The 24,407-nt window shown below is 47.2% G+C and overlaps 2 protein-coding genes, 1 non-coding gene and 1 pseudogene across 7 annotated transcripts in view; 2 read left to right on the top strand and 2 right to left on the bottom strand.

Moving 5' to 3' along the window:
* The window catches only part of QRICH1 (glutamine rich 1), a 41,308-nt gene extending 26,162 nt beyond the window's left edge, over window positions 1-15,146 (bottom strand). The window contains exons 1-3 of one of the 5 annotated variants that reach the window (XM_037049754.1): window positions 14,971-15,146; window positions 13,512-13,571; window positions 4,424-4,753 (exon numbers count right to left, since the gene is read on the bottom strand). In XM_037049754.1, the coding sequence (XP_036905649.1) occupies window positions 4,424-4,732 (309 nt within the window). In that variant the 5' untranslated portion in view covers window positions 4,733-4,753; window positions 13,512-13,571; window positions 14,971-15,146. Of the gene's footprint in view, window positions 1-4,423; window positions 4,754-13,511; window positions 13,572-14,208; window positions 14,450-14,486; window positions 14,666-14,970 lie in introns of those variants that run through there. The other 4 variants (XM_037049753.1, XM_037049755.1, XM_037049752.1 and 1 more) reach the window with 4 other exon arrangements.
* Window positions 7,486-7,609, top strand: LOC118989660 (small nucleolar RNA U109). The gene has a single exon (XR_005067042.1). It is a non-coding gene; the product is annotated as a small nucleolar RNA U109 (small nucleolar RNA).
* On the top strand, window positions 10,393-10,741 carry LOC118989497 (60S ribosomal protein L30-like; annotated as a pseudogene).
* Window positions 15,147-16,286: 1,140 nt separating the features above from the next.
* QARS1 (glutaminyl-tRNA synthetase 1) lies at window positions 16,287-22,934 on the bottom strand. The gene is made up of 24 exons (XM_037049757.1): window positions 22,785-22,934; window positions 22,479-22,626; window positions 22,012-22,121; window positions 21,792-21,867; window positions 21,524-21,588; window positions 20,890-20,943; window positions 20,702-20,762; window positions 20,307-20,378; window positions 20,100-20,185; window positions 19,851-19,937; window positions 19,371-19,470; window positions 19,176-19,254; window positions 18,986-19,094; window positions 18,743-18,873; window positions 18,564-18,656; window positions 18,321-18,458; window positions 18,150-18,237; window positions 17,917-18,060; window positions 17,719-17,823; window positions 17,458-17,550; window positions 17,210-17,337; window positions 17,051-17,117; window positions 16,851-16,976; window positions 16,287-16,424 (listed from the first exon to the last, which is right to left on the bottom strand). The coding sequence occupies exons 1-24, from the start codon at window positions 22,899-22,901 to the stop codon at window positions 16,374-16,376; spliced, it is 2,328 nt and encodes a 775-aa protein (XP_036905652.1). The 5' UTR covers window positions 22,902-22,934; the 3' UTR covers window positions 16,287-16,373.
* Between the last annotated feature and the right edge of the window lie 1,473 nt (window positions 22,935-24,407).

The following is a 24,407-nucleotide window of genomic DNA, read 5'->3' as shown; positions in this document are numbered from 1 at the left end:
CTAGTCAGTGCACGAGTCAGCACACATCATGTAACACAAACCTTATCTTAGCAACTTGTATGGTAAAAATTTGTGATAAGATTTTTATGACTACTTACTTGAAAAAGGCAAAAAAAAAAAAAAAAACCCCACAAAAAAAACCCAAAACAAACAAAAAACACCCAAAGTCCTTATACAGGAAATCTCTTTTATTTATTTTTAAAATCTTATTTATTTTTAAAGAATATATATATATTTTATTTTTAGAGAGAGAGGAAGGGAAGGAGAAAGAGTGGGAGAGAAACATCAATGTGTGGCTGCCTCGCATGTGTCCCCTACTGGGGACCTGGCCTGCAACCCAGGCATGTGCCCTGACTGGGAATAGAACCGGTGACCCTTTGGTTTGCAGGCCGTCACTCAATCCATTGAGCGATACCAGCCAGGGTGGAAATCTTTTTTTTTAAAGAAAAAAAATAAAGTTTCCTCTATACTAGTAACTTGAATTAAAACTGATAACCTGTGTGGGGAAGGGAATCACACAACAGCCTAACTGGCCAAAATGTACGGCCATAGAGAAAAATGATTATAAAAAAAGCACTGACAATTATTACTGAATTATTAAATGTCTAACTTGCTGATTAAGCTAACGTTCCTTGAGCTGTAAATATAATTGTTTATGCAGGGATTCCCTAAGACCTGAAAATTATTTCAAAGTTTCCTCCAAGGTAAAGAAGATAGGAAAAAGCTATCTTAAGAGTTTACAAAAATTTCCTATACTGTCTTTTAATGGTTTGGTTTTGTTTTTAGGTGAACCCTTTAAACCACCTATACATTATTTGTATTCTGAGAGGTATCTGACTTTATGTCCCAAAAGAAGAGCCTTACTACTAAATGGAGTACCTGTATTTTCGGACTATAAGACACACTCCCCCCAAATTTGGGGGGAAAGGGCGTGCATCTTATAGTCAGAATGTAGCATACTTAGCTCGCTGTGGGGGGTGGGGGCAGTAGAGTGGGGCCACAGGAGGTGGGAGCAGGGTCTCTGCTGCATTTTCCTCCCAAATGGGGGTGGGATGTTTGTGTACATGTCTTACAGTCCAAAAAATATGGTATATCCTTTCCATACTCATCAGCAGCGCTGTCTTCATCCCATACCTAATATTGATTCATAATATATATAGACACATTAGTATTTAAAGTCCTTAGTTCCCAAGCCACGGGTCTGAGGCTGCCCCAGAGGACCTCTCTGGCTCTTCCTGTTCTTCACTTTTTGGCTCAGGGCGTCCTGAGGACTGCTCCACCTTCCCTAAAAGTTCACTCCTACAAGAATTCCTCTATCACCCAACTCTGTCTGCTTCCTCTATTTTAGCAATTTCTCACATTTAGTGGGTTTTTTTGTGTTTTGTTTTAATCCTCACTTGAGGATATGTTTATCAATTTTAGAGAGAGGAAAAGGTGGGGGAGAAAGAGAAACATCGACTGGTTTGCCTCTTGTATGCACCCCGACAGGGGACCAAACTGCAGCTTTGGTACATGCCTGATTGGAGTGAATCTGAAACCTTTCTGGTGTGTTGACGATGCTACTGGCTGAGCTACTGGACCCAGGCAAAGATTTAGTAGGTTTTTATGGCATTTGTTTTTTTCCAGCACTACTAGAAAAAAATTTAAAGTATCTTTCCGTCCCTGACCGTGTTGGACATCATCCTGTAGAGCAAAAGGTTGCCAGTTTGATACCTGGTCGACTCCCAGTCAGGGCACATTCCTGGGTTGCAGGCCAGGTCCCCCAGTAGGGGCACACAAGATGCAACCACATACTGATGTTTCTCTCCCTCTCTTTCTCCTTCCCTTCCCCTCCATAAACAAAGAAACAAACTTAAAAAAGAAAAAAAGAACCCCTGTAGAGAAAAACTTTTACCATCTTAGCAAACGTGTTAGATTTTCCTCTTTCAGTAAGTTTGTTATCAATTAGCATTATTTCTTGAAGCTCACACATAGCAACTGCAGAACTAGGAACCCGTGGGTGACCTGAGTCAGGGAACCATACAACTAGATCTCTAAAATACATCAGCCTCCCCATTTCAAAACGAGTTCCAAATGTCATGCTTGTAGTAATGAGCCAAGACTAACCCTCCTATGCTTTTGATCTGCTCAGGGTGACAAACCAAAGAGAAACCTCAGTCACTCTCAGCTATGTAACATCCAAATCCAGCCCCAGACAACCTCTAATTTCTATACTGTTCAATTCACCAACACAAACAGCAAATATCTGTGGTCTTCAGTTTACAGTGGATGCAAACATTTTTAGTATGCATCAACTATGAAATATGAAAGCCTTTGCGTTAAAGAAAATGTTTTAAAAAGTCCAAGTAGGTAGACTTCTGCCAAGATGGAGGCATAGGTGGAAACACTGTGCCTTCTCCCACAACCAGGTTTGAATACAACAAAGGTTTAGTAAACAAAGACACAGCCAAAGAACAGAAAATTGAACTATACCGAAGTCAGACAACAACGAACCAATCAACCAGACCAGTAAGAGGGGTGGAGCCAGCAGTGGAGCAGGATCGGGCAGGAAAGATCCCCCGACACAGGCACATAGGCGGCTGGGGTAGCAGCCGGGTAGCAGCGCGGACCCAGTGAGGGTGCAGGGCAGACTGACTGCGGTCGCACATTCTCGAACAGTGAGACGAAACGCATGGGTCCCAGGTGATGGTGGCAGCTGCGGTGGCAGTGGCAGACGAGACCGCCATTGCTCCTCTCTGACCCCGCCCCCACGTACAGCGTCACAACCCAGCGACTGAGTTGCCCTGCTCTGGTGAACACCTAGGGCTTCAATCCTGATACATAACAGGCACGAACAGGCCAAAAGATGACTCAAGAAGAACTCAAAGCCCCAGAACCAATAACTCTAAGCGACCAAGAAAAAGCCAGCCTCTCAGATGCACAGTTCAAAACACTGGTCATCAGGATGCTCACAGAACTGGTTGATTTTAGCCACAAATTAGAGGAACATATGAAGGCTAAACTAATTGAAATGAAGGGAGATGCACAGGAAACCAGTAGTGATGGAAAGGAAACTGGGACTCAAATCAATGGAATGGACCAGAAGGAAGAATGAAACATCCAACCAGAAAAGAATGAAGAAATGAGAATTCAAAAAATGAGGAGAGGCATTGATGTCCTGAACCTCCAGGACATCTTTAAACGTTCCAACATCTGAATTATAGGGGTACCAGAAGGGGAAGAGGAAGAGCAACAAGTCAAAAACTTATTTGAACAAGTAAGAAAGGAGAACTTCCCCAGTCTGGCAAAGGAAATAGACTTCCAGGAAATCCAGGAAGCTCAGAGAGTCCCAAAGAAGTTGGATCCAAGAAGAAACATACCAAGGCACATCATCATTACATTAGTCAAGACTAAAATGAAGGAGAGAATCCTAGAAGCAGCAAGAGATAAGGGGATAGTCACCTACAAAGGAGTACCCATCAGACTGTCAGCGGATTTCTCAACAGAGACCTTACAGGCAAGAAGGGGCTGGAAAGAAGTATTCCAAGTCATGATCCAAAGACCTACAGCCAAGATTGCTTTATCCAGCAAAGCTTTCATTTAGAATGGAAGGACAGATAAAGCACTTCTCAGATAAGGTCAATTTCAAGGAGTTCACCATCACCAAGCCCTTATTATATGAAATGCTAAAGGGACTTATCTAAGAAAAAGAAGATGAAAAATATTAACAGTGAAAGGTCAGCAAACTCACAGTTATTAACAACCACACCTAAAACAAAAGCAAACCAAGAGGACAGCTAGATCAGGAGTGGAACCATAGAAATGAAGAACACACGGAGGGTTTGGCAACAGGGGAGTGGGGGGGGGGAGAAGGTACAGAAAATAGCATAGACAGTAGATAGAAAAGATAGGGGGGAGGGCAAGAATAGTAGGAGAACTAAAGAACTTGAGACACGTGGTTATAAACTAAGGGGGGAGAATGGTGGGGGAGGGAGTGTGTGGGTGGAGGGGAATGAAGGGGGGGAATAGAACAACTGTAATGGTATAATCAATAAAATATATATTTTTTTTAAAAATAAAGAAAAAAATAAAAAGTCCGAGTAGCCTTGGCTGGTATAGCTCAGTGGATTGAGTGCGAGCCTGCGAATCAGAGGATTGCGGTTTGATCCCCAGTCAGGGCACATGCCTGGGTTGCTGGCCGATTCCTGGCAAGGGGACACAGGAGAGACAACCATACATTGACATTTCTCTCCCTCTCTCTTTCCCTTCCCCTCTAAAGATAAACAAAATTTTTAAATGATAAAAGTTTTTTAAAAAGTCCAAGTATTCCCTTTAGTGAAAATAACCTCTGACACTGTACATAGATGTGATGCTTTTACTAACCCAAACCATGATGGCAAATAAAGTCTATTAAATGGGATGCACCTCAACATTGCCCTTTTACCTGAACCTGCTGTGGCTGTTGAACCTGGATCTGCTGTTCTTGCTGGGTCTGTGGCTGAACACTGGTGGTGACTGGACAGGCAAGTTCAAGCAATGACCCGGCCACTTCGGTGCTGTCTGTATAAATGCAGTTCCCGCCCTGCTGGTAGACCATGGTAGTAGTAGCCGTCTGCTGGAACTCTTGAAGGGCTTCTGGCCCCTTAGAGGCTAGTGAGTCCAGAAATTCCTTCATCCTGTGTTGTGGGACAGACCGCGCCTTTACTCGGATATATTCTTCAAAGGAGATGGTGTTCTCCAGAGAATTATTCATATTGTAGATTCCTTAGGGCTCCTAGTAACAAAATAAGTAGAGAGAAGTCAAAATTATATCACTGTTTTTCTATCTTGAAACGCACAGGCCAATCACACTTGCATCAGAGTGAATAGTCAGGGCAGCTGCATGGACCTGGAATCCAAAGTGAAGTTTTATTATATCACCTTATTTTTCCAATTAATGACATCTGAAAATTGTTTCCATAAATATTTTTTACACTAAACTACCACACTGAAGACAAACAAAAAAGCATGTGTCACAGTACTGGATGAAACAGGCCAAAACCACGCTCTCCACCCAGCGCTAGACCAATACCATCTTTCCTGCAGAGTCACGCATGAGACAGTGAGACACATGCAAAACTGCTCTGCGACCATCACAGAGAGGACTATTAAGGACGCTAGGAGCAAGGATTCCTACTGACATGCTCTATTTCCATTGCCAACTATGTCCTACAGGAAAGGGACAGGTATGCCACCTAGCAATGGCAAGACCCAAGAGACAGGGGATGTGTCCTTTCCCACCTCCCACTGGAACCAACCAAATTCCATTTTGCCATATACTGCTCACATTCTTCTGTAACACAGCTTACAGAAGAACATGAATTTTGGAGCCAGACTGCCTAGGTTCAAACCCTAGCTCGATCTCTCCTTAACTGTGTAATCCTGGACAAGTCAGATAACCTTAGTTTTCTTATGTATCAAATGGGGATAAAATACTATTTACTTCAAAGTTGACATGAGGATTAAATATATGTAAAACTTATTATTTTTAACACTATTAAAATAAGTTGGGGAGGGAGTTGAATGTCTTAAATAACTAGGTCACTACTAAAATTCAGAAATCAATTCTGTAAGTTTTCCATTGGAGTATTTACCTCGAGAACCAATCTGCAGGGGTGGGTAGACTCCCATCATTACCTAGAGGACAACAAAGCAATCTATCTATGGATGGCTGAGTGCTCTGCTGCCTTCACACCATTCTTCCCTGATCAGTACCACCTCCTGAACAAAAGCAGCAGCAAGATTTGAGTAACACAAGTGAACCTTTCTGTCAAAAGGACTCTCAGTCAATCTCAAATGTCTGGAAAAGTGATTTGTTTCCTTAAACCATTATCAGTCTCTCTTTCACTGCCCACAGGTTTTGCTTTATGTTACAGAGATATAAGGTGTTTACCTATCTCATCTCTTCCAACTGGCAGACAAGACTGTGTCCTGGTCCTCTCTGAATGGCTGACACATGGTAGGTGCTTTGTTGCATTTGGAAAAAGGTAACTTACAACCATAAATGTTATACTTTTCCCTAGTAAATGGTTAGTATAAACCTTGGGGAAAAAACCCACAGTAAGAGTATGACCAAAGAAAAAATATGTTACTGCAACTAATTTACTGACACTGGCAACATTTCTGTGGATTGCTGTGTAAGTATAGCATACAAATTATATATGGGTGCTTTCAAACAGAAGAGACCCAGCAATTATTCTTTTATAATGATATACATAATATAATGTAAATATATTTTTCCACAAATAAAAAACAATGCATATCTTACCCTGTCTAAAATCAAAATTCCCAGGAAACCCCAAGCACAACAGAGCACAAAGGGCAAGCACAGGTCAAGAGAGTACAAGGTAAGCCCTGGCTGGCGTAGCTCAGTGGACCTGCGAACCACACAATCGCGGTTCGATTCCCAGTCAGGGCACATGCCTGGGTTGCCAGCCAGTTCCCAGCAGGGGACTCATGAGAGGAAACCATACACTGATATTTCTCTCCTTCTTTCCTTCCCTTCCTATCTAAAGATAAATAAATAAAATCTTAAAAAAAAAAAAAGAGAGTACAAGGTAGAGCAGCTGCTGCTGGCCTCTCGTCTGAAATTTAACTCATTTGTCCCTTTTTCACCTCTCTTCTGACCACCTATTGCCTTGCCCAGCTCTTCCTTCGCTGCTTCAGGGGGCTTCGAGTTACCGTCTCCAAGTAGAAAATGAAAAGGTCTGGTATGAGTCTTCAACATTAAGCTATCAATGATGCCCATGGCACATATGAGGAAGAAGAGCATGTAGTCCAAGCACTCCACCCTTCCGTTACATATTCAGAGCACGCCACTCCCGTGCAGGCGACCCACAAACTCAGCACATCAGCACATGTCAAAGCTCCCCTTTGATAAGAACATCATGACTGGAATTTCCTTCTTAAGAATGTACCTCTCATGACACAGACTCAAAAGCATTATGAAGTTCACAAGTGATTCTAATACCTAATTACATATACCCTCCTGCTCAAAAGGAGAGATTACATGAACAGCAATTAGTAACTGGTTCTTTACCATGCTTATACTTACTTCAGTTTTTTTACTTCCATTACAGAAGGACAGCAGAAGTCAACTGAAATTTATTTCCCCAAATTTATTTTCTTCAACAATTAGTTGCAGTCTTATAAAATACTGAGAGACTGCCTATATTTTGAAGATTGCCTGTGCTGGAATCACAGTTACTGGGTCAAAGCAATTTTTTAAAATATTTTATTTATTTATCTTTAGAGGGGAAGTGAAGGAGAGAGGAAGAGAAACATCAATGTATGGTTGCTTCTTGTGCATCCCCTGCTGGGAATTGGCCCTTGAGGGGAACTCGCCTACAACCCAGGCATGTGCCCTTACTGGGAATTGAACCGCGATCGTCTGGTTTGCAGGCCTGCGCTCAATCCACTGAGCTACGCCAGCCAGGGCAAAGCAATTTTTTTAAAGAAAAAAATATAACGCATGTGGAACTGTCTGCTCCTCATTCCTTTGGGAGTAGGAACACATCCATAACATTAAAAAAATCTCAGGGCTGCCAACCTTACAATAGAGGTTGAGTAGTAGTATATTTCTCCTACATAAAAAAAAAAGAAAAGAAAAAAATATAGAGGATCATGCAGCAAAAACTTGTCTCAAATCTGAGAGAAGATAAGTAAGACAAACACAAAGAAACATTCCATATGAAGTTTATAAAACCAGGAAACCTTCACACAAATATTGCTTGGCAAAGGGCAGTCCCCAGAATCTTCCTGGTGCCCTTATTTCCTTTTACTTTTCCAAGTTTCAGTACTTCTGGAGGCTTAAGCCTCATCTGAAGTCTAGTATTAAGTACGGAGAAGAAGTGACCAACTTTTCTTCCTAGAAACAGGAAGTTTTCAGTGTGGAATTCCACTCTGGTTTTCCGTTTTTGTTTGTTTGGGGTTTTGGTTTGTTTTTTTTTCTAGAGGGGGAGAGGAGTTAACACTAATACATCCATTTTCTAAATAGAATTGTTCAAGTACTATAGGAAGATATAAAACGAAAAGTAAAAACTAGGAAAGCTTTGACCTCTGGTTCTTGGTCTACAGATTTTAAACAAACACTCATCTGCCCTTTAGGAACAGTGAGTTTAGGGCATGAAATCACCTTCCTCTCACCGGCCTCTGCTGGTCACATTTTTGTTTTTGTCACAATCGCTTTCATGGCTTTGAGCCTCTATTTGTGGACTCATTAATCTGAGAATGTCTCTAGACTTCCCACTAGACAACATAAGGAAATTAAAGTTCCATGCCCTCTATTTTTGACAAACATTTAGCTAAGTGAATATAAATTCTGTTCAATTTTCTAGTTTTAGAATGAAACATTTTTTTAAATATTTTTATTTTTAGAGAGAGGGGAAGGGAAGGAGAAAGAGAGGGAGAGAAACATCCATGTATGTATGGTTGCCTCTCACATGGTCCCCACTGGGGACCCGACCTGCAACCCAGGCATATACCCTGACTGGGAATCGAACCTCAATCTTGCGGTTCGCAGGCCCACGCTCAATCTACTGAGCTACACCAGCCAGGGCAAAAAAGGACAATTTCAAAGAAAATTCCAATCTGTCCATTTACACAGACTAAAACACACACAGCTTCATTTCTTGTCCTGTTAACCTGCTCACTTGGCAGTATCCACCCAACTGACACAGCCCAATAATGAAAGTACACCAAGTCAGTATGTGACCTCACACAAAAGTGCTGCTTGGGCGGGGGAGCTCTAGAAATATATTGAAATATTTTACACTAACCAGTGAGTAAAGAAAAACAAAAAATAAATTCTCAACAGCAGTAATGGTTTCTTCCTTTGCTTTTATGTTTGGATAAAGTCTTCCTTCCCGTATTTATCATGTCACTTTCCATACACAATTTTTTTTAAGATTTTATTTTTAGAGAGAGGGGATGGGAGGGAGAAAGAGAGGGAGAGAAACATCAATGAGTGGTTGCCTCTCGCATAGCCCTTGCTGGGGACCTGGCCCACAACCCAGGCATGTGCCCTGACTGGGAATTGAACTGACAACCCTTTGGTTCACAGCCCGTGCTCAATCCACTGAGCTACACCAGCCAGGGCAATCTTTTAAATTTACAGTGTGATTTTTAATATAATGTTTTGAACCTTTAGCATTTTGCATAGTGTAAAGTAAATGTCTAATTTTTCGCCCAAAGCCAAACAACCTGTCCCTTTACCACCTACTGAACTACTGAAATAACTTTGCCACTGACTTGAAATGCCACTGTCATTACCTATCAAATTTGTATAAAGATGTTCTGGCTTTTAAGCTTTTACTGTATGATCCCCTAGATCTTTCTATAACACAGGTTTTTAAAAAAAGGATGTTAGTACCTGGAAAATTCTTGCTGCCCCACCCAACACAAAGTCTGTTTAAAATATATATGTGTACTTTTATTTATGTAAATATATTTCACTCTGCATGAAAAGGGAACAAATACAATTGTATTTGTATATTCCAGTACCATTTAATTATATACATAAGGAAAAAAAGCTGCAAAAAATGCATCTAAATACTAATAGGAGTTTTGCCTGGATGAGAGAATCACAGGACTTAAACTTCTTCTTGTTTAACAAGCTCCTATATTTTCCACAATTTGTAGTAAACAAACAAAAATTAAACAGTAAATTTTTTGCACAATGGTTATATGGCATTAACAGTAACAGACAAACAATTCTGGGTGATCAAAGCATGATTTTTCCTTCAAAATCTCAAAGACAACATCATCAAGTACCAGAAGCCTGCATGATAACAAAGGTTGTTAAGTTCTTCAAGGTGCTGTTTTTAAGACACAGAAGGCTGAGCCTTTTAACAGAAAAAAAGAAGTGGATAAACTCAATGAATCAACTCTCTAAATCCCCAAGAAACAAGGTTCTTTTTTTTAATTATTATTTTAAAGATTGTATTTATTTTTGGAGAGAGAGAAAGGAAGGGAAAAAGAGAGGGATAGATAAACATAGATGTGTGAGAGAAACACCGGGCTCACAACCCAGGCCACTGCCCTGACCAGGAATTGAACTACTGACCCGGGGCTCAATCCACTGAGCCACACCAGTCAGGGAAAGAAACAAAATTCTTAACTAGCTCCAAGTCAAAGACTTGGTGATGGGCAGTAAATATTAATTAAACAAAGCTGGAGGGATAGTTGAGTACTCCCAATAAAGAGAGGAGGAGAACACTCTAGGGCTAGATGGAGTGCGAGGGGTCTGTGAGCAAGCATCAGTTTCTGGGCACTTCCAGAATAGCTACTTTGCAAAACAATAAACAGCTTTCTCACTTCTGGGCTGTCTTGGAGAATGCTCTTGGTTGGGGGCCATCCTACACCTAAGGCAGGAAGATGGTGGCTACAAAAAAGAAAAAAAAATCACTGGAATAGATCTGCTCTAGGCTCCAACTTGTCATGAAAAATAAAAATTATGTGCTGGGGTACAAAAAGACTCCGAACATGATCAGACAAGGCAAAGTGAAACTGGTCATCCTTGCCAACAACTGTCCAGCGTTGAGGAAATCTGAAAAAGAACTATGCCATGTTGGCCAAAACTGGTGTACATCACCACAGTGGCAAATATATTGAATTGGGCACAGTGCATGGAAAATACTACAGAGTGTGCACACTGGCTATCATTGATCCAAGTGACTATGGTATCTTTACAAGCATGCCAGAACAGACTGGTGAAAAGTAATTCATGCAGTTTTTCTTTAATGAAACTGGCCAAAGTCTGGTTGAAAACTGCACAAAACAAAAATAAAAACAAAAACAACCAACAAACAGACAAACCAGTCCCTGAACAACAGACCCAAGAAATCTGCTTTTATGCATACTTTGATCGCTAGTACTTCCCCTGGCCATCTTCTGTTAGAGCTTAGCATAGTGTGTGACACAGCAGGTCCTCAAATACCAATGCTCTCATTATTTTATTACTTTATCACTAGAACACAAGATAGTATCACGAACAAAGGTTACTCCAAAGCAGCAATCTATTACATTTCTATTGGTCTGTTTGCTAATTTTTTTATATTTAGATACTAAGATACTAGATACTTAGTATCCCTTAGATACTAAGATACTAGATACTTAGTATCCCTTAGATACTAAGAGAAGACCTAAGTACTCAGAGGAATCATCCTTTCTTGGGTCCCCTCAAATCTGATACCTCTTCCAGACTCCCCATGAAGCTCTACAGAGTGGTTCTTGAATATGTGATGGACTAGAAGATAATGCGAATTGCCTCAAAGCCCTGCCTCTCCCCAACAGTCATGCTTTTAGGCCCCTCTCACAGCTTACATCTACTTTAGCAATGACTCCTCATAGCTTAGGAAGTCTAGTTTGAAGAACACATTCACTTGGAAAATAAATTAGTTTCCATTTTAAGAGGCTGCAGCCACATTTGTCCTGATTAACATTAGGAGTCATTTCAAGGAAGCAAACTGAGAGACATATTTCTGTTTTTAAAGGTATCAACCTACTACAGGGTTTGTGATAGAAACCATCCATCCCATTGGGCTGTTCATCTGCCCCATACCTATACTAGAGAAGATCCTGATTTAGGGGCATTTTCACTATGGTTCTATTTTTTAACAACACACTTTCAAGTAGGAACTTAAATTACAGTCCTACCAAAGATTAATGGACTGTAAATGGGCACAACCATTTGCAATATCTAGTAAAGTTAAAAAGATCTACTCCATATAATCCAGGAATTCTATCCCTAAGTGTCTAGGACACACACATATACAAAGGTACTTGTACTAGAATAATAGCATTGTTATTAACAATAGCCCCAAACTGGAAGAAATCTAGATGTCTATCAATAGTAGAATGGGCCCTGGCTGGTGTGGCTCAGTGGATTGAGTGCCAGCCTGCAAACCAAAGGGTTGCTGGTTCGATTCTCAGTCAGGGTATATGCCTGGGTTGCCAGGCAAGTCTCCAGCTTGGAGCACATGAGAGGCAACCATGCAGTGATGTTTCTTTCCCTCTCTTTCCCTGAAAATGAATAAATAAAATATTTTTAAAAATAGTAGAATGGATAAATAATGAACCATACCTGCACACAACATGGAAAATTTTCAAAAGCACAATGCTAAAAGAAGGAAGACACAAAATACAGTATGATTCCATTTACATAAAACTCAAAAGTAAACAAAACCACGTAGTTGAGAGATACAAGGTGGTAAAGGTAAAAAGAAAAACAGAGAACACAATTACCACAGAAGTCAGAAAAGTAACTGCCTCTAGGATGTGAGAAGATGTGATCAGAAAGGCACCTATGAAAGGTTCAGTTCAGGGGTGTTGGCACTGTTTTCTATCTTAAAGAGGTGGTAGTGGTTCATTTTTCAATTTTTCACTAAACTGTATACAGATCATCCAAATTTATACAGACAGACATTTCACAAATTCTTAGGGGAAAAAAGAGCTTTCTGACACAACTACAGCCCACCACCTCTACCTACAGTTTTGACCAAAAATGAGACCAAAGGACACTTCTTTCTCCCTTTTGGCAAAGCAAGAGGTTAACCTATGGCATCTTCTTGCAGCCACAATCAGAAATCACCATCCAGTACGACACTCAGGGAAAAATCAAATGAAGCATTTAAGTGAAGGCTGGAGAGGACTTAAAACATCTGAAACAAAATGTGGGGCAACTAAATACAAAGCAAGGGAAAAGAACAGGTGTTCATGCACACCTCATTCTGAGGCTGAGTGAATTTAAAAAATCACCAATACAGGGTGACCATTTAAAAAGTAAACAAGCACGAAGCATGGCATATCAAAGACAGCTCACAACCGAGTCAATTAAATAAAGGCTTGCAAGCTTGAAGAAAGAAACCCCTGATTCTGAAGCTGTCGTGTGAAGGGCAGCCACACCCAGAGCCACTGGTTTTGGTTACCCTTTTTGGAGCAATTCAAATGTACAAGAAAATTCAACTACTATTCCATCTTTTGTTTGAAATGGCAACATAAGCTGGAAAGGGGATGTGGAAAAGCAGAGGTTCATAGAGGGGTAAACAAATTATTCATCAGAGGACCGGAAGCAGGACATCTGATAGATAAATCTTAGCTAATGAGCTTACGACAAATAAGATTATCTAAAAACACCAACTTAAAAGGTGCATCTCAAACTTAATAACTAAAAAACAAAGCTATTTCAGAACAAGCAGGCCTGAGAGACATACTAAAAATTTAAGTGTATCCTACACAAAGCTGACTGATGTAGTCCTTAGGAAGCTGATGCCTCACCATGCTAAAAGCCTGAAAGTTGCACTGACTTACATTTTACCAGGGAAATGTAGCAAACTGCGGTGGATTCAAAGATGCAGTTCTCCCACATTTTCAATTTTCCAGCACCTAATTTCTGACAGAGAGAACCCCGAATGATTGGCAGGATTTGTAATGTTTCAACATTACCAGGAAAAAACTGCACACATATTTCCAGCATATGTATGATTTTAACTCACCAGTCACCATGTTGCATGTATGTCTGCTGCTTGTCCTGAGTTCTTAAGACTTGTAACATTCTGAAGAAGATAGAACAAAAAAGTTCCTTCCATCCTCAGCCTCGTTTTAAATTTTAACTGTTCTTAAAATATTACAGTACATTAGAAAGAACTACCCCCAACATTAGCTTCTTTTTACTCAAACTTAAAATAAACTACAGGATATTCTGCCTTAGAAAAATAAGTGTGATTTCTCTAAGACAAACCTGAAACTTCCCTGGCACCAATACATAGTAGGGTTAAAATTTAAAAAAAAAAAAAAGACTGAAAACCACTAAAATCTGTATCAAAAGTGGATCTTGCAGGGATACCCGGTCAGATTTTATAAATTTCTTCTGATAGACATTTTTGGAACTACAAAAGAAGACAAAGTACTGATTTTCAGGTTGTTCAATTTTGTTCTGGGCAACTTTTGGCCTGACCAATAGTGGGCCCTTAGTCTAAGAGTACAAGTCCCTCCCATCCACAAACATGGGCTGCATTTAAGGATTTGACTGAAGTGAAATGGCAGAGCAGGGGTCTTTTCACTTCGTCCACAAGAGGATTCCCTTCCGGAGCGCACAGAGGTGACGTGTATGAATTGCGCTTACGGAAAAATTACTTTCTGATGACACGAAAGCAGGTAACGCTGAAAGAGAGCCTTCCCGAACTACCTTACCTCTGCAGCACAAAGCAGCAGAGCAAGACAGAAAACTCCAGGGGGCTCGCAGCCCTCAGACCAACATGACTAGGTTTCAGAACCAGGGCCGCACTCTCTCCAAATACCCACACCGCACACAGGGGCCTCCGGTCACCGCATTATTCAAGAAAGGAGCAATTTCGCCCGACTCGCAGCGGAGCAGGGCCGCTAGTCAGACCGCAAAACCGGTTGGTTTTTCACGAGCGGTCGGGGGACGTCACCAGAGCAGGAAGGACCCAACCCGCAACCCTCCTCACACTGCCAGCCTCCTGCCCGCCGCTTCTCCGCACAGCAGGGGTGCTTTGCGCGCTCTCGCGGAGGGGCCGCCACCCAACAGCAGGGCACGCGTCCCGAAACCGGGGGTCGCGGGCGCGCGCGCGCCCGGAAAGCCGTTCTTGCCCCCAGGCCGCAGTTCCAGGAACCAAGAAATCCAGGCGGGGAACGCGCACGTCGGCGGCCACGCGCACCTGGAGAGCCGCACGGCGCGCGCGCGCGCATATAAACAGGCTCAGCCGCGCGCTCGCGCGCCGCGCCCACCCGAGCCTCATCCGCCCCTCCCCCACCCAAGGGGCGGGGGCGCACGAGCCCAGGGACATTCTCCGCTCCGGGGCCGCCCCAAGGTCTCCTGGGCCCAGCAGCAGCAGCAGCAGCCCGCCCGCCCCCGCCCGCCGTTGTGTGGGGTGGGCCCGCTGTCTCAGGCCTTCAGCCTCGCCAAATCCCTGTCCCCACTGGAGCCCTCACCCGGCGACGTCGCCGCCGCCGCCGCCGCCGTTCTACCCGCCGGCCCCGCTGCACTGCTCGGGGGCCCGGTTCTGCCGTCGCCGCTCCAAGACCGACAGGATTTTCCCCTCACAGCTCCCTGGGCGCCATCTTACATTCAACCCTCATAGCCAATGAGTGCCGAGTGCCCCTCTCGCGATAACCTGAGCGTCGGGTCCCGCGAGAGTTGAGGCAACCTCCCGGACAGACTTAAAGGGAACGCTTCTGCCAAAGAGGTAGGCCTGGCCTCTGGCTGCAGTAGCGGCGTGCAAAGTGGTATAGGGCGGAGCACCCCGCCCTCGAACGCCCCTTTGTGCGGGGCGGAGCCACGGACGGAGATCTGCGTAGCCTTTCGGTCTGGGCAGGCTCGGACTCGAAGCTTGTTCCGTAGCCACCTTCTGCTAAAGCCTGCCCGGGCCTCCTTAGGTCGCGCAGCCCCACACGGGGCGGGGCCCGGAGTCTACTTTAAGGTGGCCCCCCACAGCTCCTAAAGTACCCTGACACTCCAGCCGCGTCCCACCTGGGACGTCTCGGGATACTCTCCTCTCTGTGTCCTTAACATCTGGGACCCTCCTTCCCCACCCATTTTCTGCCTTTCTCATCAGGCTTGCACAGCCCAGTCCACCTTAAAGCGGGCTTCTTTCTGGTAGCCCGGTGTTTGTATACAGGGAAAATGTGGAGGGTTGTTAAAGCTGCAGACACACTCAGGACTCAGCAGTAGCCCACAGTACCCCAGAGAGCAATCAGCCTCCCATACGCTCTCTTAAAAAGGCCTCTGGATCTTTGTCCTTATTCCTCCTGCCCTGGCAAACCATCCGTCATCCTTTGGGTTCCCCTCTGGAGTCACTTCCTGAGAGCTGTCTTCTGAAGCCCAGGCTGAGCCAGGAAAGTCCTGGCTTTCCTCAAGGAGGCCACGAGGAAACCTCTCCTGCACACTGCCTGGTCGTTTTGTCTTCCTCTTCTCCCTGAGCCTGGCGCAGAGCAGGCACTCAATCATTAGCTTAATAACTGGACAGGGAGCTTGGCCTCTCCATCTACTTCGGAATCCAGGCAGACACAAGCTTTCCAGAGCCCTCTGGCACAGGGCTCCTAACAGGGGAGCTGCACCCCAGGGCCCACTGCCATTCCCTCAGACCAGATGCAGAGGATACCCACTCAGGCCCAGGCCCTGCCCTTGAGCGCCAGGAAGTGCACCGCGTGGCTGTGTGCAGCACATCGTTTCCCACTCCCACCCCTTGGCGTGTCTCTAAGGCCCTCAGGTGCTGGGGGTGCAAACAGGTAACACAGACTCTGGGGGCAGGGGGGATTTCACTGTTCTTTATTGACATGGAGTGTGGGTACCCCCAGCCTCCAGAAGGATGAGGTGAGTCCATGGGGCTTCCAGCTCACACCTTTCCTGGGTCCTCCTTCAGTGTGACGGTCCGGTTGAAGACAAGCTGGAGAGCAGACAGGGAGGAATGACCACCAAACCAAAACTGGGCCAGAAGGTCCTGAATGGATCTCACTACAGATACCCCACCCCTACCCTCACCTCATTCATCCCAGAGGGGCTGAGGGTCAGGACACTTGGGTTCTCAATAAATTTATGACTCTGGGTGAGCGAATGGATGGCTCTGGGCCTCCATTTTATAAGGATGTATAACAGTCCCCATGTCTGCCCCCTTCTTTGAGGAGTAGGAAAGGCAGAATCCACACAAAATTTTGTGGGTGGACTTAACCTCTAAGTCTGATACCTCATCAGTAGAACTTGAACCCCCACCTCAAGCAGGGAGGATTAACTAGGGGAATGTAGGCAAAGTGCTTAGCACAGTGAATGGAAGCCATCATCATTGTGCAAAAGCCAGGCGGGTAAATTCAGGCACCTGTCCCTGGTGGCTGTCCGGATCCACGGAGAAGTAGCCAAGCCGCTCAAACTGGAACTTGTCGAAGGGCTTTGCCAGAGCCACAGAACAATCCACTAAGGCTGTCTCCACCACTTGCAGTGATGCCTGCGGGCAGGGAACTCAGATGGGCACCCTGTCAGGGAGGCCCCCCACCCTCACCCTGTACCCCATGAGCCTACCAGGTTCAGGTCACTTAAGAATCCACCAGGCACCTCAGCAGGATCCTCAGGGTTCTTGTGCTGGAATCTGCAACCAGAGTGAAGATCAGATTCCAGATGGCAGCCACAGCAGGCAGTGCCCATCTTCTACCTGTCCCCACCCCTACTCTGTTCACTCACAGTCGCTCATAGAGGCGAATCTCACACGTCAGAGGCTGTGACACCCAGTGAATAAAGGCCTTGGGCTTTTCTCCAGCATCTGCCCTTCTGCAGGTCACCTCCAGGCATTCCGCACAGCCACTAGGGCCCTTTTAGTCAAGGGGGAGAGGTCTGCAATCAGACTTTGGGACCACTACCAGGACTGCGGCCTGCACCTACATCTTTGCCCCAGCAGGCACTGCAGTGGGAAGGCTGCAGCGGGCTCTCACCTTGATGACTCGCTGCAGCTCGATGACATAGCCTGTATGCCTCAGGCCCACAGGCTGGCCCCTAGCCAGGCGTTTATAGCCAGGCGCTGGTTCCTAGAGGTAGGAAATAAAGTAGCCACAAGAGGCTGCAAGGGACGGAAAGGTTCAAGAGGTTTCTCCCCCACCCCGATGTTGGGCAGGGGTTGGTTCATCTGAAGCAGGAAGTAGAATTCTTCAGAACCGGGCTAAGCAGCAAACAGGAACCTCCACCCTCCCATTCACCTCCTTGAAGTCAGTCCTCTCAATGAAGACAATGGATCCAAAGGGAACCTCATGGAAGCCCTTGGTCTCATCAGCTGGAAAGTTGGGCACCCGGATGTCCAAAGACTACAACAAGAAATGGGTGTCTGAGTCCCACTAGGCAATGGAGTACCCCCACACCCTGCACCAACACAGACACACACACTGAGGCAGACCAACCTCGGCAGCAGGAAAATTGGTGATGATGACCTGTAACGGCTCCAGCACAGCCATGGCCCGTGGGGCTGTGTCATTCAGAACATCACGCACGCAGGCTTCTAGCAGATGTGGCTCCATTGTGGTCTGTGCCACTGTCACGCCCACCTAAGATGAAAGGGCAGCATCAGTCACAGCTACAACCACAGACTGCCATGCCCAGTCCCGACCTGTCCACCCAGCCCAGTGGGCCATACCCGAGCACAGAAGTTGTTGATGGCCTCAGGTGGGAAGCCCCGCCTTCGTAGGGCTGTGAGCGTGAAGAGCCGTGGGTCATCCCAGTCCCTGTGGGCAAGGAGGTTGTGAGACCTTTGGCAGCACATGCCAGTAATACCCCCAACTTTGAAGAGCCAAACAACTACACCTACCGCACAGCGCCAGCTGCCACGAGCTGGAGAATCTTCCTCTTAGAGACAACTGCATAGTGAAGGTTGAGACGGCCATACTCCCACTGCACGGGGCAATAGACGTCCAGAGCATTGCACAGCCAGAAGTAGGAAGAGCGTCTGCGGTAGGAGGGGGTACAGTCAGGACCTCAGACCAAGAAGAAACCACAGGAAGGGCTGCTGGAACCCCACCAGCCCCACCACCCATGGGCCCAGCTCCCTCACCGGGCCTGGAATTCCTTGGTGCAGAGTGAGTGGGTGATGTGCTCGATGGAGTCACAGAGGCAGTGCGTGTAGTCATAAGTGGGGTAGATGCACCTGCAGGGCATAGGTAGTGGGCCCCACTGTCCAGCCCCACTCCATCTGACCCATGGCCCACCAACCCACCCCATGCTCAAACCCACCAGGTGTCCCCTGTGCGGTGGTGTGGTGTATACTTGACTCGATAGGCCACGGGGTCCATCTTGCCATCCTCCATCACTAGTTTCATCCGCAGCGTGGCCTCACCCTCTGAAAACTTGCCCTTGCGCATCGCCTGAGGGGAGCAAGGGCTCGGGTTGCCTCTTAGCTCGGGGGCAAGAGGCAACCTCTTTCCTGTCCTTGGCATCCTGGCCTACCCGGACCCACCTGCCCCTCCGAAACTCTACCTCGAAGAGTAGCAGTGACTCCTCTATGGGACGGTCTCTCCAGGGTGAGGGTGGAGGGTTGTGGCCTTTGAGCTCCTCTACTCGCTGGTGGCACACATAGGCCTGGCCCCTGTGGGGAAGGGGTGTGAGTGCCGAGTATGACTGTGTCCCGGTCAGCCCTCCTCGCTCCACATCATGGCCCTGGCCTCACCTGCGGATGAGCTCTATAGCCCAGGCATACAGCTGGTCAAAATAGTCAGAGGCATATGTCACCTTGTAAGGTGTGTAACCTGAGGCAGAATGAGATATAGTATGAGCAATCAGTCAAGAACACCCAATTACAGGCTACAGCCCAAGGAGAAGCCCACTGACCACCAGCTCTGTCCAGGCCTCGCTCAGCCCATACCCAGCCAGGCCACCATGTCACAGATGGCAGTGAAGAACTTTGCTTCCTCTTTCTCAGGGTTGGTGTCATCAAAGCGCAGAAAACAGATCCCATTGTTGGCCTACGAGAGTCGCAGTCTGTGAGCTCCCCACGAGCAGCTCATCACACTGGATCATTCTCACACCTCTCCCATGTCAGAACTGGAAGCGTCTTCAAGAGTTTCGCTCATTTTCCTTTATCCCCATGCCCTAAATGAGGCACCTCTTATTCCAATTTTGTATAAGACAGGTTGCACTGGGCATTCTCTCACACTTGAACTCATTGCCTCACCTCAGAGCTTTTTCCCGATGAGCCCAGTGGATTTCTAGGTAACTGACACACACATGGTCCCCCTCCACAGCCTGTCCGCTCTGGGCAGGTTATAGGACAGCAGGGAAGGTTCCCAGTCATGGGAGCAGCAAGTGGTCACCCTGCTTGCCAGACTCCTAGACACACACTCACCTTGGCATAGCCAAAGTTGAAGTTGATGGCTTTGGCATGTCCAATATGCAGGATTCCATTGGGTTCTGGCGGGAACCGAGTACGGACCTGAGATGAGGGAAATGGGAGCAGAGGAATTAGGTCAGAGCTCAGACTACCCTAGAGGAACAGACACTGCTTCTCAGAGAGGCCGGGGACAACATGCAGGCAGCTCCAAGACCCCAGGAAAATGCTGACAGCACTAGCTTGCCTGGTCATACTCCCACACACCTGTCCCCCAGTGATCTCCATGTGCTGCTTCAGTAGATCCATGGTATGTGGAGTGGTTACATAGCCTGGGGTCTTGTAGTTCTCACCTGCCAGGGCCAGAGTGAGCCTGAGAACCAGGATGCAGGCCAAGGTTCCCCACCCTTGGAGCCTGGCTGCAAGAGTTGCTATCAAAATCTAGCCCTCCTCAGTTTTGCCCTGCCTGCTTACCAGGCTTGTGGAACTTCAGCGCCTCCCCTCGGAGCTGTTCCATCAGAGATAGGGTCTGGCCAGCGACCTCACCTGCAGAGAAGAGGCCAAGGAAAACTTATCCTCTGGACACGGCTGCCACATCCAGCGCAGGGAGACAACTGTTGGAATTACCAGGGAGGCCCACAACCAAAACAGAACCTAGCAGGCCCTCTCCCCCCAGCCCCAAAGACGGGATACACAGCCAGACTTCTCAGGCCTCCTCAGGCCAGTCTCTTGATAAAGTAAACAAAGGAAACACCGGGACTGACTTCCAGTCTTACAGCGGAAGACACGGCCTGAGGGGACAAGGCCCCATCAGAGAGACAGCCTGGAAGTCAGAGAGTTGAATACAACAGGAGTCTCAAGCCTCTCACCATTCTCTACTACACCCTTGGTTGTCCTCTGGTCTGTTTCTTCCAGCCGAGCCTTTGCCACCTGAGAAAAGCCCAGAAGTTAGGTCAAGGTCTCTCTTGGGATCACTGGGCTCAGATACTCCCTTCCCCAGCCTCAAGTCTCACCCTGTACCACCTCAACCCCAGGGACCCATGAGATATTCGGCTACCTTGGGCTTTTTCTCCAGATCAGCCTCCGTCTTGGGACCCAGAAGGTGCAGGACCTGAGCAGAGACCTGAGTTAGGGCTGGGACAGGAGTGTTTTCTTTCCAGGATCCTCTAATTGACCCCGCTCATCCACCTAAGAACTTCCTGGCCTGTCTACCAGGACCACCTTGAAAAACCTAGCCCATGCCACCTCTGCTCCTCACATGGTTCTGCTGACCTCAAACGTTCTTTGCCACCTGAGGGTCCATACTGGTCTCAGGTAACAAAAACTGCCATTTAGAGAAGAACTGTGGGCCCAGCATCAAGATATGCAATCTACGTCAGCCTCTCTGGGACTCTATGCCAGCATCCTAAATGAAGATGCTCATCTTCAAATGAGATGAAAGCCCCCCTATTTACAAGGAGAGGAAACTGAGGTTCAGAGTAAAGTGGCCCTCCCCAAATTAGGTTCAACCCAGAGACCCAAGTTGTTCACTGCCCACCCAGGTGCTGCCTCTTCCACCCCAGGATCTACTGTTCATCAGCAGAATAAGGGCAGAGTCTCTTCCCACCCCAGACCCCTGTTTACCGCTCGGTGGACTCTAGACCCTGTCCACCGCAGGATCTTTGCCTGCTTCAGCTCAAGGAGGTGCCCACCTGCATATCCACTTCATGTTTGATCATTTTGCCATCTGCCCACTTGAGCACAGCCCGAGCCTCTCCTAGAAACGTGGGCACAAGGAGCTGCAGAAAGGCAAAAAAGCGCACTTCCCACCCTCTTTCCTAAGAAAAGGTCCAGCTGATCTCAGGGATCAGAGCCTGGGCCCAGCCAGAACACTTCTGAAAGTGCTCCTGCTCTTCCCCAACCTCCCTCTCATGGCACCCAGAAGAAAACAGCACAGCCCCCTCCCCAGGCCCTGCTCACCCATCAGCAGGCCCATGTTGAAATGATAACGCTCCACCAAGAGCTGGGGCCGGTGGCGATTTATGGCACCCTCCACCTGCAGAAAGCGAAACCATATGGTTCAGAAAAGTGTCCTTCAGAACTACACCCTCACCCTGGGTATTCCTGGGTGGAGAGGCTGAGCCAGTCCTTCATAGGGTCACAACTAAGGAAGCAACCCGATGCCTGGGGAAGGACTCACAGCCTCCTCAATTTGCTCTGGAGTCACAGTGATGCCCACACCACATTCCTGCTCAAAGTCCACGGTGTCGATGGGGTCCAGGGGGTGACTTCTCACATACTCAAGGGCAGCTGAGAAAGGACGGCAATGAGTTTGTGGCATCTAAGCTCCAAGAAGTAAATAGATAGGGCCCTAATGCTATGAAGTTCCAATTATAGCTTGGCCTTCTGGAAGTTCAGCTTTGTACCACCTGAGAGCAGTCCTGAGGCCACAGGAAAGAAGCATGTGTTCTGAGGGAGGCTCTCCCACAGACCTACACAGTTCTCCAAACGCACAGGAAGCTGCCCTCTCCATCCCTCAGCGCCCGGCCTGACTTAGAAGTGCAGAAGCAAGCATCTAAAGAGACGCTGGAGGGGCTTGGCGGAAATGGGGGCTTGACCTAGGATTGGAGCTGGAGGTGGAAGTAGTAGGACAGGCGAGGGTCTCACCACTCAGCTGGGACTCGGTGTGGATCTTCTTATTGGCTATGTAGCTCACAAGGAAAGAGAGACGCCGGGGATCCCTGAGTCGGGAGGCCAAGCCATATAGCAGGGTCCCGGTAGCCTTGTCGATGGTGGAGCCCACAGTCTGCTGTGCCTGGGGTCAGAGGGGTCAGGAGAGAAGCCCCGCCGCCAATGAGAAAGGAATACGGGAGACAAGGTGGGTAGATCGGGATCGGGATCGAGACCGGGACCCGCCCGGCGCTGCAGGGGAACACAATCGGCTTCCCGGGCCAAGGGCAGAAGGGTTCGCACCTGGATCGCCGCCTCGCGCAGCTGAGCGCTCAAAGCGGTATTCTTGAGCGTCTCGCGCGCCTTGTGCTCGCTCAGGCCCAGGCCGGTAAAGAGCGACAAGGAGTCCACAGTCGCCATCGTAGAGACTCCGGAAACCGAAGGAAAACTTCTGGGCTAATTTGCACGTTGACGTTAACCCACTGACCAATAGGAGAGCGAAGCCGCCAGGGAGAGCCAATGATGTCCTTCATTGGAGCGAAGGGGCGGGACTCTTCAAGGATGTCGGCGCCATTTAAACAGCAGAGGCGTGCGGCTAAACCGGCCTTTCCGGGAAGTTCATTTCCGTTTGGTCACTGATACTGGTCGCTTGAAGGGGTAGGAGGCTGCTGGGCTTTAGGCAGGAGGCAGACGCAGGTATGGCCCTTTGTTCTTCGGATTTTCTCATTATGCCCTGGAAACCTTGGGACCATCCCAGTCTGTTCTCGGGAGCAAATGTGAGTCCCTATCGCGTTTCTTAAATCTCAGCTTTGGAGTTGTCATGGAAATAATTGAGCAAAAATGAAGCCCTGGAAATCCGGTTAAGATCCAGTATAGAGACCGTGGGGAATGGCGGATCAAAAGGACCCATAAGGGGCCCCGCTCACCTGGGGACACACCTGGCCAAGAGAGAGAGAAAGAAGGGACCTCACAGAAGTTCTGTGATGATTTGTTTAAAATCTCTTGGCACACTTACCCTCTCTTGCCAAAGCATGCAAATGTGAAAGCCACAAACAAATTAGACCTTGAAATCATTCTGCAGGCATTTGACAGAATACTTTATTGAAGTTAGAGTACGGTGGGGAAGAAGAGTGTCTCCATGATGATGGCTGTTGTGCTTGGGGGGGGTCCCACCACACTCTTGACTGTTTTGTGAAACTGGAGCTGCTGGCGAGGGGCGGTAAGGAGATCCCCAAATTTGGAATTGGAACTCAGGTTTTTGGAGGCCTTGGTGTTGCTAATACGCCTGGACCTTCAAGGACTGGGAAGGATCCAGGCTACAGTATGTAACCATATTGTGTCCCACTTTGTGGCCACATACCACTAGTGACCAGGTTCCATTTCCAGGCCTACATCTGGGTCTCACATGATAACCAAAGGCCAGGTTCTGCCCAAGGCGCCACACTGCATCAGTATCCAGGTCCTATGTCTTAGGGCTTCCCTCTGCCCCTGTCCATGGCCCCACGGCCCCTTGGCCCCAGCCTGATGCTCAGCCAAGGTTAGGTTGCAGGCATTGAGCAGGCGATGCACTGTAGTGGTGCCACAAATGGGCACCAAGAAGCAGAGCCACCACCTCACCAGCTCTGTGCTGAGTTCACAGCTGCTGGTGCCTAGCTGACCACAAAGGTGCCTGTGATAAGTAGAATGACTGCCACTGTCACTGCCTCCTCTGTACCTGATACCATCAAAGGATTTATTACAGCACCATCTTGAATCCTATACATCTGGTGACAGCCCCCCACATCCCTCTCCTGGCTTCAGGGAACCTACCCTGTGGTCCCTGTGGCGCCATGTTATCTAATCAGGTGGTAGCCCTACCAGTGCTACCTAGAATGCCACAAGTGGCAATGATAGGCCAGCCAGTTGTCTGGAGCCCTATAACCTGGA

This window comes from Sturnira hondurensis, unplaced genomic scaffold (genome assembly GCF_014824575.4).
Source record: "Sturnira hondurensis isolate 20B ecotype Veracruz unplaced genomic scaffold, ASM1482457v3 Scaffold0006496, whole genome shotgun sequence".
NCBI classification, from domain to species: Eukaryota; Metazoa; Chordata; class Mammalia; order Chiroptera; family Phyllostomidae; genus Sturnira; species Sturnira hondurensis.
Note: the sequence above shows the minus strand (reverse complement) of the source record. Positions and strands in the feature narration are given on the sequence as shown.

What these genes read in the sequence shown, in the direction of transcription:
- QARS1 (XM_037049757.1), bottom strand. Translation starts at nt 22,901, where the DNA reads ATGGCGACTGTGGACTCCTTGTCGCTCTTTACCGGCCTGGGCCTGAGC. An exon ending in CACCGCACAGGGGACACCTG is followed by an intron (nt 18,657 to 18,742) that starts GTGGGTTTGAGC and finishes TATGCCCTGCAG; the next exon opens with GTGCATCTACCCCACTTATG. An exon ending in AGCTGCAGCGAGTCATCAAG is followed by an intron (nt 17,338 to 17,457) that starts GTGAGAGCCCGC and finishes CTTGACTAAAAG; the next exon opens with GGCCCTAGTGGCTGTGCGGA.